Genomic DNA, 20,190 nt, shown 5'->3' on the forward strand with positions numbered 1-20,190 from the left:
TGAATGTAATATGAGGGACAAATTACAGACAAATTACAACAGCAGGTTTTTTTTAAAGTTAATTGGTGCCCCTGAGAAGATGCTTTGATGACCAGGGAAGAGCTTTTAATGTTTCCTTCCATGCCACAATTTAAATATCCCCTCTGAAGCTGCAAACACTGTCAGTTTTTCCCCTTATCCAGAGCTAACTGCAGCTTCAAAGGGGCTACTTAAACCGTGAAAGTGGCATAAGTAGGAAGGGTAAAATTCCCTCTCCCTGAACCCTTCCAAGGTCTTCAAAGCAACTGCTTGGAGGTGTGATAGCTTTTGTTAAAGCTACACAAGATCTATAGATGTCATGTACCTTGTCCAGTTTAGCCTTTGAGTCCTCCCAGCTGAAATTCATGAGACTTCAAGGGCCACTTTGATGTAATTTATTTATAGATTACATAATTGAGCATTTTATTAGTCAATTGCACATGGATTCAGTTAGATTTTGTACCCTGCAGGCCACAGCAAAATCTTCCCCCAAATAGCTGTCATATATATCATATTCTGTTATGCAACCACAAAAGCCAAAAGAAGGGTGATTCTGTAATGCTTTGCTTTCTAATTATTGAAAATACTGGTTTTGTTACATGACATCCTGCAATCACAAGTTTACCTCAATGACAGACTTCTTTAGTTTCCTTATTTCTTGGCAAAATTATCTTTACCAGTGGGATTGAATCAAAAATTCCAACATATGGAAAAAATCAAGAGGATGTGCCCTAAAAACACACACACACACAACCACATAGAAAGCTCTAAAAGACTGAATCCCTTTGAAAGCCCACTCAGTACCCCTAAGGATGTGCCGCAAATAGGGATGAATGTGTAGCCCTGGACAGAAAGAACACATCAGCAGTTTGTTTGGGAGTGAAGACCATCCTTTCTGGAGCAACTCAATGGCAGTATTGGTGGTATCGAGCTGGGGCAGAATTGGCTGATGGATTTTGTTGCTGAATCACGAATAAGAGCCATTCACATGGACAAACCCACACTCAGCTAGAAACACCAAGCTGAAAAGCCTGGTTCTGTGTATGCATTTTTATTTGTTTATTTACTTCATTTATAGCCTGCCTTTCCCACTAAGACTCAAGGCAGATTACAAAATATAAATAACAATTAAATTCGGATAGCACACAATATCCAATAAACAATGCAATAGGATTATAGAATTAGAAAACAATGTAAAAAACAACTACCTTGTCTACCATAATATAGAAAGTAGATTACAAAAGTAAAAGACAGTCCAGTAAAACCAAGAGGAGTATACAAACACAGAAAGCTGCCTTACATTGAATACCCTTAGTCCATCAAGATCAGTACTGTCTAGTCAGACTTGCAACAGCTGCCCAGGCAGAGGTCTTTCACATCAACTAATGCCTGGCCCTTTTAACTGGTGACACCATGGATCAAACCTGGGACTTTATGCTCTACCACTGAGGGACAGCTCCTCCGAATATATTCAATACATACATACCACAGGTGACACATATATGGGTGATACACACTACAAACACTGCAATAGTCTACAATCTGGTTTCCTCCTGAGCTCTTCCATTATACTACAGTTCTAATCCATTTATTTTAAAAAGCCCTGAACATCTTCCATAGGGCAGGGGGCCTTCCAGACCTTCTCAGGCAGGTTGTTCCACAAAGTTGGGGCCACAACAGAAAATGCAGGTTTATTAGGCACTGTGCCAACCATACCCATCTGCAGAGTAGCACTCTCAGAAATTTTTGCATGTCCCCATTACAATGGCATCCACCAGAACTTGACATGCAATGGTATTTTAATATTGAACAATACTGATAGCTTACACAATAGTGTCAAGGGATCCTGGGGCATGCTACAATACACACAAAGTACACACATAAAACACAACTGCAGCATAAGGGATGCAAACTATGCCAATATTTAATTCATTATTAATTTCTATATACCTTTTACTGGGTTATCAGGATTTCCAACATGGATCTCAATTAAATATTAAAATCAACTCAACAATTAACACAATGGGTTTCATCCTATGCCACTGTCAACATAAAGTGCTGGTGGAGGCAGATCTTTCCCACCTTCCCTTCATCCAACAGCATCTCTTGAGTGTCAAAAAGAAGATGGGGGGGGGGAATGACTTATATGGACAAAAAGCAACAGCATGGTGGCTGCTGTGAGAAGGGAGAGCAGGGAACTTCCCCTACTCCCTGCCCCAGCTCTTGCAGAAATTCCTATACTGGCAGGAGCACTGCAGGAGGAAGAAGTGGGGGGGGGGCAGAATTTCACTCACTTCCCCCTCCTCACTGCAGCTGTTTGTCTTTCAGGGCCTTTTGCCCATGCAGGCACCTCAGTTCCCGGCATCAACTTTTGGGGACTATTGGGAAGAAGGTGCAAAAAAGCCAGCACTGTTAGCTCCTTACACTGGCACTATGTAGAAGCCAACCCAAGCTGACTTACGGGGAAGATGGGCTAAATACCGAATAACAATAACAATAAAGTCACAAAGAAGTTCAAAATATAAGCAAATTCAGTGCTGCCCATAGAAACACCACCACCAAATGCACCCAATCCTACTTCTACCTGATGGAATTTCATCTTCAAAACAGGACAATTAATTCCCTATCCCACCCATCTCCCACAGTGCACCATCCAGCCAAAAACCTATTAATTTCAAAAGGCGTGTACAACTTGCTCTCCTGCTGAAATCAGGGAGGTTTTAAAAGTGCTCTTCTTTGGTCCTGTGTATTTTGGTACATCTGAGCATTTTTTAAAAAAAAAAAACCACTATTGAGAGCCTGTTACTTTTGCCAGCAGGCATGGATAGAATTTCAAAGAAAAATATTATTAAAGAGAAGAGATCGCGGGAGGAGTCCTATTTTTTCCCTCAACAACCCCAGCCAGAAAATTCATCAGCAAGCAGAAGGTTTTCATAGCAAGGGGGGAGAGGGACACGGATTTTTTTTTCTTGCAAAGTAGAAAAAGCACTTTAGGTTAGAAAACAGTTTACACACACATCTCAGACTGCTGCAACTAAATACTTAAGAGACTAATGAAGCTCTGCGTACCTGTATTTACCTGCTAGGTGAATACACCTTACACTGCAATCCAGAGCAGAGTCACACCCTTCTAAGATCATTGACTTGAATGGCTTTAAACAGGTAAAACCAATTAGGTTTGCAGTGGTGGGGTTAGAATTCTATACTCAGAAACTCTCTTCACATGTCGCAGTGAACACACTTGCATGACCATGTGCACATCTGTTTATAAGAAGAAGCCAAGATGTGTTTACTTTACAAATGAAACCAGGGACCGGTACCTGGATAAATGTGGGGTTTAAATCACATGCTCAGCTGTACATACACTGAATATGAGAATTACTCAATGCACAATACATGAATTGTTCCTGTGTTCTCTGAAACTTGTGAACACGGCTATTATCTCCAGAAGCTCCAAAATTTACCTTCAGGAATGTACTGGGAGTAAAATGGGGTCAAATAATTGGAGGTTTCTCTAAGGTTTAGGTCAGAACTACTGAATACCCAAGGCAAATTTTTTTCAAAAAATTGGTACAAATTGGTTTATTTACAAAAACTCAACAAGTATAGCAGCATTTTAACTCATTAAGTATAGCAACATTTTAAAATACATTTCAGCTTACCCATACACTGATTTTCATTTGGAAATGGAAGCAGCTTCATGTGATACCGGCTGGAGATAAGGATTTGGGTGATCGGGGGGGGGGGCTGTTTTTTAAACTACAGGAGTCTGAGAGGACATGTAGCCTTATAGTAACAACCTTGTATGTTTGTTATTCATGCCCAATTATGAGTTAGAAGATAACAGAGCCATTAACAATATTAAGCTTAATGTCTTAGATAATTAAGAAGATGCAACTGGTATCTTATATTTATGTCATGATTGTCATGTAAATAACTGGCTTATGAATTAAAGAGATGGTCATTTTACAACAAACTCTTAAGTTTAAAGGAAGATTCTAAGGACTTTATACAAGTCATAATATGATATTAATATACATTTAAAATTTGATACATATTTGTCATCACAATTTTGTATATTTATTTATGTATTATATAAGAGGATTTTTGTAAAATGGAAGATTGTAAGAATATATTTTCACATTCATTGTTTGGGGTCCTTTTCATTTACAAATCTGGCTTACAGGCAAGTCAAATCAGGACAAAATATTAGGCTTTACCAAAAAAAGGATGTTCTGGTACCTATGCCTCACTCCAGCAGCTTCGCTCATCTAAACAAGCCTTCTGCAGGTGCCACCCTATAAATGAGCAAAATCAACAGCTGCCTGTACACAAGCATTCTCTGTGGTGGCCCCCACCTTATGGAATGGTCTTCCTGAAGAGGTCAGTAAAGCTCCCACTCTCTTGGCTGTCCACAAACTATGCAAAACTGAATCATTCCAGACGGGACTGTTGACACAGGTAATAGAACTGTGCTGTAAGGAAATGGTTCAGAGAGTAAAAGGACTGTTGGGGACTGAATAGGGACTGTTGATTATAGTGCTGTGTACTGTCTTTTGCTGCAATTATTCTCCTACTGGATAGTTCCTCATGTTAAATTGCTTTTTTTGTTTCAGTACTGTATTAGCCTTTTATCAGATATCTGATTGTTTTCCAAAATCTATTGTACTGTTTATTGAATGTCCCAGCCATCGGTCATATTGACTTACATAATGTAGTTCACCATGAGTGTCAATTAGAAAGGCAGACTACAAATAACATAAACAATTGAATAAATATTTATTTGATTCAAAATCATGCTGCCCTGTAGATAAACACAGTTTTCTTCAATCCACCTTGATACAAGAGAAAAGGTGGAACAGAAATATTTTAATTAATGAAAGATGGACACACCCTTAGTGGCACTGGAAGATTACTCACCTATTCAAAGAGAAAACACAAAGTATGTCATTTTATACAAAAATTACTTTGGGGTATAAAAATGTGATTGAAGGCAACAAAAGGCTTTGGCTCAGGTTTGAACAACCAGTAATATAGATGAGACATGAACCAGTAGAGGGAAAATACACAGATAAGAGTGAAGTATCACAAAAGAAATTTTCTGTCAGGTATACTAAGGAAGGTGAAATAATAGAGGCAATAATGATTAGGACAGAAACCATAAACCTGATCTGCTGGTCTGCATAAGAGACGTAACATATACATTGCAACTGTCCCTATTTATTGGAGGTGGTCAGTATAATCTAGTAAATCACTGCTCCCATTTCGTTCCTATGTTTGCCCTTGGGGAATGCCTTATTAAGAGAGTGTTAGTCTTTTCAGTTGATTCATATATTATGAAGCACACAGGTTGGATCTGTCGTCCCCACTATGTAACAGTCAGACATGAGTTCTGGGTTCTCAATCCTCATGTGAGGGGTACTCAACTAAGTTTGAGATCAACAAAAGCTTTGCTTCAATGAGGCAAACAGCACTCTCTTGGATCATTTCAGGTTGAGAAAATGGTACGAGTGGGGGAATGAAGACCCTTCTCCATGTGCGCTGCTGTCCAAATCCAGATCAGGCACTTTGCATGCAGGAACTGATAACCTGAAATTCACGTCTGACTGTTACACAGGGACAAAGGACCAACCTGTTTACTCCCCAATGTGTGAATCAATCAGACCCATCCAGCGACTCCTAGAAATTAAACCTGAATCCAAGTTGGGAGCAGATGCATCTTGTGTCTCGGGCATTGGCATGGAAAAGTATGAACTCTCAGATACTATGCAGTGTGCTTCCTTACATTTCATGTGTTGTGGCTGCTGGGAATACTTGGCACTGTTGCGACGACAGACTAAGTGAACAAAGCACACTACAAACAAGCAGATCTGTTAGCCATATGCAGTGATGGCAGTCCTTGGGCAGTGATCCTTGGCACGAGGACTGGGGTATAACAAGTGTGTTCCTATTTTTCACTGTGAAATGGTAGGAGGGTGTGATAACACACTACGAAGGAATAACACAGCACAGCATTTTCTTTGTGTTCATATCAACCAGCATCTTCTACCTTGAACAGCTGTGGGAAAGCTGTACCCTTAGAAGGCAAGGTGAACTCAGTGATAATAAAAGCAATCTTGAACACACACACACACATAAAACACACAAATCAAACAACATAGATGTACATTTCACAAGCAGAGCTGCTGCTTTGATTCTAGTATAGGGAAGTCAGTTCGTGGCAGGCACAGAGGCTGATCTTAGAGGTCAGGCTCTATGTTGTGTGGGCTGACATAATTAACATTGCAGAGAGAGCTGACTCAGCCTTATTTTTTCTACTTAGTGCATATCATTTTGGACATGCTGAGATCTCAGATACATCTGGAAGACTCGGAGCTAATTGAAAAAACATGCGGCTGGCACAGGAGTCAGCAAAGCAGGCTGAAAATAAAGTTCAAGGAGAATCTTCCTTTACCCAAGTAGGATGGCATTTAAGAGAAAAGAAAGAGAAGAGACCATTCCAGGAGAATCAGGCTCCTTTTGAAAGTAAGACCGAGTCAAGTTACTTGGTCCAAATCAGCTTCAGAGGAATTTATGGTTGAAGACAGTTTTCCAGATCTACGCTCTGCCTTCCTCCATTTGAAAAGGGACTGCTGCTCATGGTGTGCAACTTGTCCAACTTTGTCCTTCAGAAACTGGTTTTTAAAGAGTTGTACTATTTCAAAAACTCAGAAGCAACACTGGGATGAAAGGAATGGGAGTCTACACCACTGGACACAAATCCTTCCTTAGATTACTTTCTCCTCTTTCTGAAGCTCTTGGGTTGAATCCAAAGGCTCTGTTCCACAAAGCATGGGAACCTTCTACCTACCAGTGCAAGGAAACTTCTGCTGAATGGAGGCTCTTTGCACCAGTGGATGGCTCCACTGTTAGTGGAAAAGAACCTCTGGATCCAATTCAATAACATTTAAAAGAAGAAAAGAGAGCTTTTGCTTCTTGTAGTGTAGACTCACTTTTACCCAGTCAATCCATGTCAAAACGGGCCGGCATGATGTAAAATGCCACCAATATTTGGAACATTCATTAATACATGTTTGCACCTCAATGTCAGCCTTGTCAAGTGTCTTGTTGGAGATTCATGAACTTACGTTCTGCTAAAACACCACCACTATCCTTCTCCAAGGGTTAACCTTGTTTTCCCAAGACTGTTTGTCCTGACTGTCTTGCCCAAGTCTCTTCCCCAAACTGGATTTTCTAAGTAATACAGACGTGATATTCAGAAGACCAGCAGGACATCTACCCCACATGAGCTAGCTTTATTATTTTACCCTATTCATTGGCACACATTTGACCTTACTATAGTGGTGGTGGTGGTTGCAAAAGGATACAATCCTGTTTCTTTAGCATTCAGGATACTGAGAATTCAGGACAATGGATTGTGCTTCCTTGCTTATAGCAGAGATCTAAGGCTGCAGCTATCCTAGAAGGCTGGAGAAAGAATATGTCGCTGGTCCACACTGATTTATCTAAATATATACACCTTTAAAATGGCCCCATTAACTAAGAATGACAGAGTGAATTTTCTTTTCCTTTTTTAAGCCAAGGGGCAAAATGCCCATCTCGAGAGTTTTCAAGGAGCCAAGTGGCAACTTTACCTAGCCAGTTAAATGGCAAAGCTGAGTCACTGAGCTGGCAAACAGCACCTCCAACTGCTACATCTCTCTTGCTGCACAAACTGCAACAGGCTCCTATCTGATAGGTTTGGGCTGCAAATATCAGCAGATTAAAGGCTCTGGCACAACAGCAATGTCATTGTTGCTTTACTTGACACCTTGGCACAAATGCAGAGGAAAGCTACAACACTACCAACATTTCGGTAATTCAAAACAGTCAAATGCAGACTACAAAGCAGCTGCTTAAGTCAGATTTCGTCACTCCCCCACCTCCACAGCCTGTGTATTCTACCCTTCAGACTGCAGTCATGCTCATGGGGGAGATGTATAAAATAGGTTAGAGAAGAATTGAAGAGCCTACAAATGGCAGATGGTAGGCAGGCACCCTACTGGGGTAACTCCAGCAAAACTGTATGCATAAAATTGCTATAATAGTAGTCAAAAGAAACTGCTTGGCCTAAAGTTAGACTCGTGTCAGCAGTTAAAATGTGACCACTTTGCAGGAAGGTGCTGAAGGCTGATTCACACCACCGGTTCTGTTTCTATCACATGCCCTTAATCTTGAAACTTCAGCAGCTGCAGCTCCTGGGGCAGAAATACTCTACCCCAGCCACATATCCCAATTATGTGCAGTGTTGTCAGGGCTACTAAGCTGTGGCCATACACAGTGAGCCCAAGATTGGAGCATTTCAAGCAATCGTTGTTGTTAGAGACAAGATTTTGTACTATATGAAAGGGCTAATAGCCACAAGAAACAATTTCATGGAAATTGCTTTGAAACGGTGCTGTTACCCATAACATCAGGAGCTCGCAGGTTCAGACCAGCTGACTAACATTTTAGAAAAATGGTCCTTAATATTAAGGCTGGTTTGTTTCCCCCTGCACCAACAGGTGATATGTGGAGATATAAAAGAGTTTTGTAGATTTATTAAGTTCTGGAGATTTCCCCTATGGAAATGCAGAATAAAAAGTATTTTTCTTTCTTTATTTAACAAGTATAAATACATTCATGCATCTCCAAATTCTCAATATGGATTTTTTTTTAGGTATCAAAGGAGATATAACAAAGAGATAATGTAGTAGGTTGGCTCTTGCAAAGTTTGACGACTGAGGATACTTGAAGGAAGAACTGAAGTATTTCTCTTCATTCTGGATTAAACCAGCCAGAAAAAAGGGGAGTGGGGAGACAGTCAACATAATTACAAAGCAGGGCTGTAAGCTTCAGACGACCAGCATGCTCTCTGAGAGAGTCAATTGTAACATGAAGCAGAGAGTTAAGGGCAGACCTGTTCATTTGTGGAAGCTATTTTAGTCCTCGGGCATGACTGTAATCTGGAATGTAGAAAATATTCAGTATGGTCTTCCCTTCTAACAAAGCAGAAGCCAGCATCCCTGTATTAAATTGCAAGTTTACATCAGGTAAGAGCTCCTTGCAAGAGCTCCTGTCCTCAGCAAATTAAGATAAATAGTGCATGATGGAAGCTGCCACTCAGGTTAGTGGATACAGATCTAAAGAAACTTTATATGGATCAGATTTAAAATGTAGGTGTTGCTTTTAATATTTAGGTATACCATGAGGGGGCAAAATTAATATACTTGCCCAGTTCCTTTCACTTCTTAGGATATGAGTTAAAGTATATGCGTGACACAAGATTATCGAATGGACAGACAGAGTCTACGTCTAACTTGTTCGTATTCAGGAATGTAGGTAAAAATGATTATTGGATACATTTGAAGTTCCTCCAGAAAAGAAGAAACAGCTGAGTTGCACCAAATCTAAAATCTCTCTCAACTCAGGTAAGGGAATGCATGCCCAAATGCTCCTCATAAAAAAAATCTCCCTCTACGTGTAGACAGCCAGGATGTCAAGGACTAAGTTCAGTCTAGCCTTCTCTCTGCCATTCTGTACATACTTTCAAAAACAGTAAGAGGGAATTTCAAAAATAAAAATTACATAAAGGTCTCAAGGTCTGTGCTGTCTACCCTAACTGGTAGTGGTTCTTGAGGGTCTTGGTAGAGGTCTCTCATATCACCTGCTACCTGGTCCTTTTAACTGTAGGTATGGGGAACTGAAGCCATGACCTTCTGCACAGAAAGCAGATGCTCAGCAATGGAAATCCAGAAGTGCTACTGGATGGCTTTTTGGTTCTCTATTACCTGGGCTTGAGTTGCCATCCAAAGCAAGGGTCTCTCCTATGTAAGAACGTGTTTGCTATCTCTTATCTATGGCGCTTCTTTCCATATCCAATTATACAATTTCTCTCTTTGCTTTGCCTTTGTGCTTAAAATGTCTGTTGGTTTAGAACATTTGCTAACCTCATCAGCCTTTTTGTGGCTTCTCTCTTTGTTTCCCTGCACCTTCATTTATTCTTTTTCATCCATTTTGAAAGGGCTTTTAAATAAAAACGCAAAGTGTTTTTTTAGTAAAGAAGCTAACCACAGCATGTTTTGCCCAAATTTAATTTAGAAAGAAACTCCTTGAAAAATCTGCGCTGTCCTTGGGTTGGAAACTATCATAACAGCTCCACAGAATTCTGAGAATGATGACAACTTACACTGGAATAACTGAACAGTTAGAATTATCCCAAATAATTAGAAAGGCAGTAAATTGAATGAGCCTGTGCACTAAAAAAGGCTCACAACTGAATTGTTGAGAAAAAAAGCACACAGCCAAAATGTTATGGGATATTGGTCATATTATAAACTGTATAATTTTTATTATAAGCCAACTCTGAAGAAACGCAAACAAGCTACTGGCAGCTCACTCATTGGATACAAAGTGCCCTTCCTTTACCTACATTTATTTCTTCTGTTTAGCTTACACTTGCCATTTGCCACTGGGGACAAGACATCTCCCAGCCCCAGCACCCACTGCCCACCAGCACTCTGGTGGCTGGCAGGGGTAAAAAAATTTAGTCACCAGATGGCATTACAGTGTGAGAGAATAATGGTCCCAGTCCAACAGCACCCCCACCCTGCCCCTGTTGCTATAGATCTTCCCATGTTTACTTTGCACAGTATGGTCATTGGACTGGAACTGAAATAATCTGAACTATAGATTTTTCAAGTTGCCTTGCTAACACACTTTTCATTAACAATCTCATTTCATGCAAGATTTTTCAGAGTAACTTTAAGGACCACGGGGGAGTATTTGAGAGGGAGATCCCTTGCCCCCAATCTGGTGTTGGGAAACGACTTTTACCCAATCAGTCCCTAGCAATACCCCATGCTTCTGCGTCATGCTGGGAACGGCATCATTCCTGAAGCAAAGCAGAAGTGATCCAGAGCCCACGGGAGCATGCTCTAAGGGAACTCAACCCACCGGGGGAATGGGATCCCTAGTACCAACTGGGACTGACCCTGCTTAACTTCCAAAATATGAAGAGATCAGTCTATATCATGCTGCCTTTCCACTAGGGGCATCATACCCCTGTGTTTTTACTAATTTAGCTAACAACACCTTCAGGGGTGATTTAGATCAGGGAGAGGAGCCATAAATGTTGCTTACCTCAATGGCGTTTGCCTGATCCAAGTTAGCAGCCCCATGCGACTGCTTCAAAGGGAAAAAGTAAAGCTAAGTTTTTTTAAAAAAATCTAAGAAGAGACATTAAAAAACTTTCAAGTCACATGTGGTTTGATTCTCAAACCAAACTTTACAGGGTGGGGGGGATGACAACACCTAGGTCCCATTTGGTTCAACCCTCCAATATATTTATCCTCCATGGATTTGTATACTCCTTTCAAACACAATCTAACTGTCATCTCCATTATGAAGTTCAGGTAACACAGGCTGATCTGCTGTTGTGTGCACTGGGCACTGTAAAAGAATTTTTTAAAGCTCCTGATCTCTGATTAAGTCATCCTAATCTCAGATTAATGGCCCTCTTAGATTTAAATTGATGGAACTCAACCGCTTTCATTTTGGCTGAGAAACTACATTCAGGGTGCGATTTTTTAAAAAAAAACATTTTCTTTTTACTAAGAAATAAAAGTGAAACAAAGGTGTTATATCAAGCTTGCAGCTTAGAGAAGAAATGTTCACAAGATCCAAGAGACAGGGATTTTGAGATTCCTTTTACCTTACAAATCTCAACATTATTAGCAGAGCAGAGAAGCACATTCCATACGATGGCATGTCATTCTGTGGCTCTCAAGGAAAAACAGAGTGAGAGAAGGAGGAGGAACTAATCAACAGAAGTGGCAGAGATCAGCAAAAATCAGGCTGGACCTCAGCACAGTTTAGAAAAGGGAGTGTACATGCAAGGAAATGTCTTGCAAATTACAACAGTGGCAGAAACAGACAAGAATGGCTACAGAGGAAAAAGGCACCTCTTTCACCAAGGAGTTCTAAGTGGTGGTAATCCTTCTCTCCCTTTCCATCTTCACAATAACTTTGTGAATTGGGTTAGAGTGAAAGACGGTGACTGGCCCAAGTCCACTCAAACAACTTCATAGCTGAACATGGATTTGAATCGAATTTCCCCAGTCAAAGCAGAAGGTTCTATTCGCTGCATCAAATGGCTCTGCACACCATCAGTTTTAGCACTAGAAACATCCAAGCATTCTTCTAGGACTTCCAAGAGGCTTCTGACAAGGTCCAACACCCAAAGGTTTCTGAATAAGCTTATCAATCATTAATAAAGGGACAGGCCCTCTTAAACGCTATGAAAGTGGCCAAACAACAGGAATCAGAGAGTTGAAATAAACAAACCATTCTCACACTGGAGGGAAGTAGGCAGTGGAGTCCCTCAAGGATTGGTGTTGGCCTGGTGCTATTTAAGTTGTTCATAAATTGAGAATGAGCAGTGTAGTGGCCAAGTTTGTGGATCATACTAAATTATTCAGGATGGCAAAAGCCAAGATGGAAAGTTGCAGAACGATCACTTCAGACTGGGTTAGTGAGCAACAAGCTTCAAAACCATACAACATCAAGCAAAAGTTACCTCTTCCAGTTGATATCTTAGGTCCACGACTGAGTCAAGCTCTCACATTTAAGAGCATATTGATAACAACTGCTGAACAACCAACTGTACCAGTGAAATGCAAATGTTGCACAAAATGAAATGCAAATCATGTTAGCTTCATGAAACAACAACATGCATATTTGGAGCCACCTTCCAGCTCACAATATATTTCTGAAGTGGTGCTGAATTAGCAGAGCAATCACAAACAGAATTACACCCTTATAAGACCATTGACTCAGCAGCCTGAAGAGACCTGACTAGCCTGAGCTCGTCAGAGCTTGGAAGCTAAGCATGGTCAGCCATGGTTAATACTTGGATGGGAGACAATTAAGGAAGATCAAGGTTGTCATGCAGAGCAAGGCAATGGCAAACCACCTCTGCTCATCCCTTACCTTGAAACTCCCTAGTGTTCATCATAAGTCAGTTGTGACTTGATGGAACATCAAGTTCATTGAAGTCAACAGGCTTAGAAAGGTATAACTCTGCTTAGAGTTGCATTGCCACTGTCCCGCTTCCCCTATATAATGAAGAATCCTTACTGGATGAACAGTGCAATCCTAAGCAGGCCTACTTGGAATCCTACTCACGTTTATTCAGTGGGGCTTACCCCCATCTGAGTGTTCTTAGGCTTGCTCTGTTAGTTTCCCTTGTCCAAGAGGACACTGGAGCCTTACTGTGGTTGTAAAATGTGTTTCATCTGCATGCCTGAGAACATTTAGTATATACGGAGGTCACATGAAACAGTCACCTTGCTGAAGCGAAAACCGATCTAGGTTTTGCCTTGATGGGAATCCTACGTAATGCACCTTGAGTTCCATGAAAGAGGAAAGGCAAGACATCAATGAAATAATATAAGAAATAAACAAAAGGATTTGTTTAGCTGTAAAATGGACACAAATCACAAATAAAATATGAAGAATAAAACTGAAGAGAATCCTAATCAAACAGCCTCAAAATAAAATCACAAACACATCATAAAACTTTTTAAAAAATTATTATTCCAAGAAAACAGGCTAATGCTAAAGTGGCCATTTTCTGGACATGTACATGGTTATTTGAAAACAGAAAGACAATTTTCCACAAATTGCCCTGTTCAACAGTTTGGAGGGGGGAACATCCATTTCTCCCATTCTCAGCTAAAGGCCAGCGAAGCAAGTAACGTGGTAAATTCCCAGTTTCCCCTATTCTACAAATGGCAGCTGATTGCATGGACAGTTATGAAATTTTTTTATTAAAAACGGAGAAGCCTAAGGAGGGAAAGAACCGTTACATGTAATTCTGTATGCCATTTAATTTTTTTAATGCGGCATCTGGAGTTGCTATTTCAAGGTGGACAGGAGGCTATGCAATGCCCCATTTGCCCCATTTTCCCAATGAAAACTCCATCCCCATGTTCCACAACAGAGCTTTGAGCCTCTTGGCCCTTTCCACTCTGGGCTTGGGGGTGAAGTTCTGGCAGTGCTCACAACTTTGCACATTATGCTGTTCCCCCAGGCACTTTTGACAGACAGAGTGACCGTCTGTCCTAGTCATTTTTGTGGCGCAGGTCACACCCCTCTTAAAGAGAGCTTTATCGGCCATAATAAAGAAGATCTCACAATTCTTCCTCCTTCCTCCTTCCTTCTAGGCACAAGTGGAACGAGCACAACCTTCTTGGTCGGCGACGAAGAAGGAACTGGAGGGTGGGGGGCGCCGCCTCCCAGTGCCGTTTTAGTGGGAAAAGCTGCACATGAGCATTGGGGAGGTGTGGCTTTAACTTTAAAAACCTACCATTTGACAGGCCCGCACGTGAATCATCACTTTTGTGTCTGCAGAGAACAGCAATCAAGAAGCAACTTTTCCATCAGAGGAGGATTCTGGGCTTCAAAAGCCATCATTCTGTGATTGGCGCTGACCTCCATGGTGGCCATTCTGTTACTGAGTGCACTCCTATTATGGCAGCCATTTTGTGGTGACACCCATTGTCTGTTCCAAAATGAGCAGAGACTGAACAAGGTTGGGGATTCCTGGCTTCAATAACCCCTCCATGTCACTCTCCCCTTTAAATTTCCAGTCCTAGGGACTGCATTAATTTGTCTTTGATTCTACTCATTCTCTAAGGAGCTCAGGGTGGCATGCATGGTCCCTCCCCACATTTTATCCTCAAAACAACCCTCTGAGGTAGTTTAAGCTGACAGAGTGTAACTGACTCAAGGTCAGAAAGACTCCATAACAGGGAGGTGTTTTGAATCTGGGTCTCCCTTGTTATAATTTGACATTCTAACCACTGAAAGGCACTGCCAAATTTCAGACTAAGTTTATTTCATAGGTAACTTGATGATTAAAAGTTTCCCTGGCCATGTTAACCCTTTATTGTGTTGTATCAGAAAGCAACCCAAACTGCAATGACTATATCCTTCCTTCAACCCCTTCTTGAATTCTAGTTTGGCAGCAGATCTCATAATTCCATAGAAGTAACTTACTGAACCAATTAAACTGTACTTTGACACCAAATAACACATGTGGACATAATGGATTGAATTTGCTCAAAGAGACAAAAATTAGGTCATCTTCCTTCTAGACAGACAATAATGAAAGTGAACAACTAGAGCTGCTTCTCCCGTTCCAACCTCTTTGCCGTATGTTTTAAATATTGAGACTAAACTGGCGTTCTACAGAACTTGGCAGTTTACTCACTACTTTGGGAATGTTGGTTGAGACTGTGTATTTTTATACTGCTGTACTCTTTACCAAGTGGTAAAGGATTTTGTTTCTTTTGAACAGAACACACACAGAGATTCGTGCCCCCTTTGCAAGATATTTGTTTGATTTGCAAATGTGCATGGAAAGCATACAGGAAACTTCTAAAACAGGGATGACGCCGTGATCATACGACAGATCCCCAGAAAGCTACTGCTTCAGCCCCACATGGCTGCCCCCAAGTTTTAGGTAACTCCATATAAAATTCTTCATTCTCTGCTTGCCTCTCTTGCCAAAAACTGTCTCCAAACAGTTTTTCTGTCTTCTCCTGTTAGAGGGTGTAACCTACAAGGGTGATGGATATTACGTTCCAAAGGCTGAAAACAGATTCTCAGCTATAAAGAAACATTACTGTTGTTTTGTTCAAATCTCTGGCAATTCATCAGTTGCCGGTTCACAGTAATCAAAGTGGCCAAACTCGTAACAGTACAATAAAAGGAGGGAATCTTTTTCCTGGTTTATCAATGTCATAGAAGAAGGACACAGTTCAGTTATAGGGCAAGTTATTTACTACTGAAAACAGAGGCATTAGACAGCCATGGCACCTCAGATGGACAGAAACTGGATAAGAATGGCGTTTTTTATTTATTTATTTCCTGCCTTTCTCCCCAATGGGGGCCCAAAGCAGCTTACATTATTCTCCTCTCCTCCATTTTATCTCACAACAGCCCTGTGAGGTGGGTTAGGTGGAGAGTGTGCAACTGGCTCAAAGGTCACCCAGCAAGCTTCCATGGCAGAGTGAGGATTTGAACCTGGGTCTCCCAGATCCTAGTCTGACACTCTACTTGTTAGTGTGTCAGACTGAGATGTGTTGGTATGTTACATCTTTGTTCTGCTCTTCTTTTGTCCAAGGTGTTCAGACTCAGAGTGATATCAATAGGGGTCTCATTTCTTTTTTCACTCATCCACACAGTCTAGGTGGAGATAAAGTGAACAAGTGCCCAGTGAATTTCATGGCTGAGCTGGCTGGCCTAAGTCTAACACTCTCACCAGTGAAACACAGAAATTCACTTTAGTGTCCCAGTGCCACCTTCCATCAATTATTTAATAACTCTAAAAATCAGTTAGATATACTGTTTAAAACAAGGGTCATCACAAAAAATTGCCAGGGACAAATCTGGTTATCAGGGCAACAACAAATGATCCACAACAAGCTGAGGCATACCATATTACTCCAAAGAATTTAAAATAATGCTTGTATGGTCCGCAGCACTGGATAAAACAAAATTATGCCTAATGTTAAGAGTTGCAATGATCATACAATCATAACAAGAGCCCTGCTGGATCAGACCAGCGATCCCTCTAGTCCAGCATCCCGTTTCACACAGTAGCCAACCAGCTGCCCCAAAGAGCCAACAAACCAGGGACAGAGGACAAGGCCTTTCCCTGAGGTTGCCTCCTAGCACTAGCATTCAAAGGTTGCGGCCTCTGCCTATGGAGAGTCTCTTTAGTCACCACAGCTAGTCACCATGGCTTTAGTGCCACAGCCACTGATGGGCCTATTCCCCCACGAATCTAATTCCCTCTTAGACCATAAGGCCCAGCTCTCCTCTCTGCACATAGGAGTTTAGGCGCTTCAGCTGAAGGCCAGAGAACTTGAGCAGGGCAGATAAGTTAGCAGGGAGAGAAGTAAGGTTGCCAACTCCAGGTTGTGAAATTCCTGGAGATTCTGAGGAGGTAGCCTGGGGAGGGGTGGGTTTAGGAAGGGAGGGACCTCAGCAGGATATAATACCAAAAAGTTCACCCTCCAAAGGAACCATTTCCTCCAGGGGGACTGATTTATGTCATTTGGAGATGCGTTGTAATTCCAGGCGATCTCCAGCCACCACCAGGAGATTGGCAAACCTAGAAAGAAGACCTGTGGGGGCAGTCAAAAGAAGCCTCCCCTGCCTTTCTTGTTTGCGGTATTTTTTTCTCTATGTATTTCAGTTGCTCTGCTCCCCATTGGGAAGAAAAGCACAATACAAACATACTGAATATATAAGTAAATTAAAGACTTCTATGCATCCACTGGCAAGTGAATTCCACACCTGCAATTGAACACTGTGCTGTAAGTTACAAGCTGGAGCTCTTTATTACAGAAAACAATACGCCAAAAACCTCAGGTTTCCAATCTGTAAAATAGGAATTGTAAAGACCTACCTCACAGTAGATTTGCAAGGATGGATGAGTTAATGATTCTCAATCATGCTTGCATAACTGAAGTGATTAATAACCAATTCTGAAATAAAATTAGACCTAAGTAAAATGGTCTCCATGGGGTATATTCAAGGGATTAATGTACAAGCTGACTTTGTATGGTTTGCCAAACAACACTGGCCCCCTCATCCCAGCACAAGCTCCTTTTTTTACCTCAGGAACCGTCTCCTCTGGTTTAGACGCTAAGATTGCCCTCATCCCAACTGTATGTCACATACACAGCAGGAGACATCGCATATAAATGAAAGTCTCAGTATGCTCGGTGGCTTCACATTTTTTTCACATTAATCATGATCATTAAACTTTTTCCCTCAAGAGAGAAGGGCCAGAGTAGTACAATTATTCATCCAGAGGAAGGAGTAAGAATATGGGGAGGCAGTGGCTATTTGAAATAGTACTAAATTTGTCTTTTAGATGCATGTAACTGTTTGTGCCAAGTCACATCTTCTCTGAATATGATGTACAGCCTCTTTGGGTCTCCTCAGGATTCTGAAGAAATGAGAGCAACACCAGACTCATTCTCTCCCTTGACAAGAAAGGCAGACTGATTCATTTGGAAAGCATAGGCGTTATTACACTCAAGAGTATCTCTTGTCTTTCTAGAATCTCTTTTCTGTAGCCAATTACAGATTTTCTGATCAATAAAGCATTACTGTACCATCCCAGATGTTAGGAACAAATAATACAACCAATCATTATTGGACAACTATGCCTCAGCTGAATACCCAGCACAAGGTTTAACCTTCCAATTATTCAGGAGTTCAGGCCAGCAGCTGGAATACTGATTTTTGAGTTTGTCTATGCAAGGTCAATCTTGTCAAGTATTCTAGACATTCCTGGCCTGAAAACATCTTACCTTACAAAGTTACACTGCTGCTTGAAGTCCTTTCCTGTCTGAAATATTGTTCATTGTTCAGAGCTAACATGTGGCAACAGGATCCAAATAATTACAAAACTGAAAAGAGAATATATCTGCAGTGGCCAGGTGACTCCAGGGCTAAATTTGGAATCTCATACTAAACAAAGGCTGCATCTCAATATAACGTGAGACAAAGCCTAAAGTTACCCATTCTTGCAAAGATGTTGAGTTGGCAGATTTTTATTATACACAGAAAAAAAATCACAGAACAGAACTAGCACCTGCAATTAAGCTACTAAGGAAGATAAAAGCATGAATTTCCAGTTCTAAAGATGAACAGATAGGACAGCACCGCATTTGTGTATTTTTATTGAAATCAGTGTGCAAAATCTGCATGCAGATTAGGTCTATTCTAGATGATCCTGGCAAACTGCCACTGCACAGAGAACATTACAAAAGCAGGTTGTTCCTGGATGATGTCTCCACATTACAAAGCAGCAAGTATATACAGATCCATAACAAAACAGATTGATGTGGCCAGGCACGGAGCCTCAGCACCAGAACCTCATGGCTTGGGCCAGAAAGGAGCACCACCTCTAGCACATTTTAAGTGCTAGAACCCTCTTGTTTCTCCTTTAGCATCATGTCATGCATCATAATATACAACCAGCTTACCTTCCAAGACCACTTCCTTGCCAGTCTTCTTGAGGGCCTGAACAGCCTCATCATGTGTAGCATCAGAGAGGTCACCACCATTGACAGAAAGGATGGCGTCTCCTACAAACAGTGCCTCAGTTTGATCCGCAGCCAGCCCTTTAAAAATCTTGGAAATCAAGATGGGCATTTTATTTTCTCGACCACCTTCAAGTGAAGCCAGAAAAACAAAAAATTCAGATGTCACACTTATAACTGCATGTAGCTAGCAACAAACAGTGTAAAATTTAAAGAATTTTGGAAATGCAAAAACTTTCTTTGCTATTTAGTACTCTAGTACAAAATGGGGAAAAGAAAAAGTTTTTTTAAAAAAAAGATGTCACACTGCACAGAGTTCTTTCCTCGTGTGGACTCTGCTGTGTGTACTGACTGCACAACTGTTTGGGAAGCAGCACATGCTGTGTACAGATACCTTGCAATGTGTTAGGTAGGATCTGATGTACTGCAACCTTGATCCTATTCTAAATGCAATTTGTACTTACTAATTTCCTCATTTTTTTTAATTCACAAGGTTTCATGAAAGCTTAGTCAAAAGTAATATAAAGAACTTACGTTAGAATTAGTGCGGGGGGGGAGGGGAACCTTCAAAATGATGTTTGCCTTTCTGGATTAAAAAGTATCCCAACATCAAGTTTAATATTGAATGGTTAAAAGGTTTAAGAAATACAGAGACGAGGCTGGCATCTAGTGCTTCTCTTCCCATCCCACAGGTACACACAAAAATGGAGAGTCTCTACAACAACCTACACTAGCCAGCATCTAGGACCCTGTCAGCATTCCCTGGCAAAACCAATCTGAATACATCGAATAAAAAGCAGGACAAGAAGGTGCCGGTGACACTTCAGCTACTGGCCTCCTAGTTTGAATGGACAAGTGATTTTTATCAACAAAGAACCTCACAAAACATCATAGCTAGGGGCCAAATTATTACCACCAACAGGGTTGGACTTAGGTATTATTACATTACTTTAAACAACCAAGCTGGAAGCAATTCAGCAAATCAATGGTGCTGAAGATTTTTTTTAGAAAACTTCTTTGCCCTTAC

General features: G+C 41.0%; 1 protein-coding gene across 1 annotated transcript in view; it reads right to left on the reverse strand.

Moving 5' to 3' along the window:
* Positions 1-20,190, reverse strand: part of SNTA1 (syntrophin alpha 1) — a 74,053-nt gene that overhangs the window by 47,615 nt on the left and 6,248 nt on the right. Inside the window, exon 2 of the mRNA XM_054981901.1 lies at positions 19,107-19,292. Within this exon, the coding sequence (XP_054837876.1) occupies positions 19,107-19,292 (186 nt within the window). The remainder of the gene's footprint in view (positions 1-19,106; positions 19,293-20,190) is intronic.

The sequence above is a fragment of the Eublepharis macularius genome, chromosome 5 (assembly GCF_028583425.1).
Source record: "Eublepharis macularius isolate TG4126 chromosome 5, MPM_Emac_v1.0, whole genome shotgun sequence".
Taxonomy (NCBI): domain Eukaryota; kingdom Metazoa; phylum Chordata; class Lepidosauria; order Squamata; family Eublepharidae; genus Eublepharis; species Eublepharis macularius.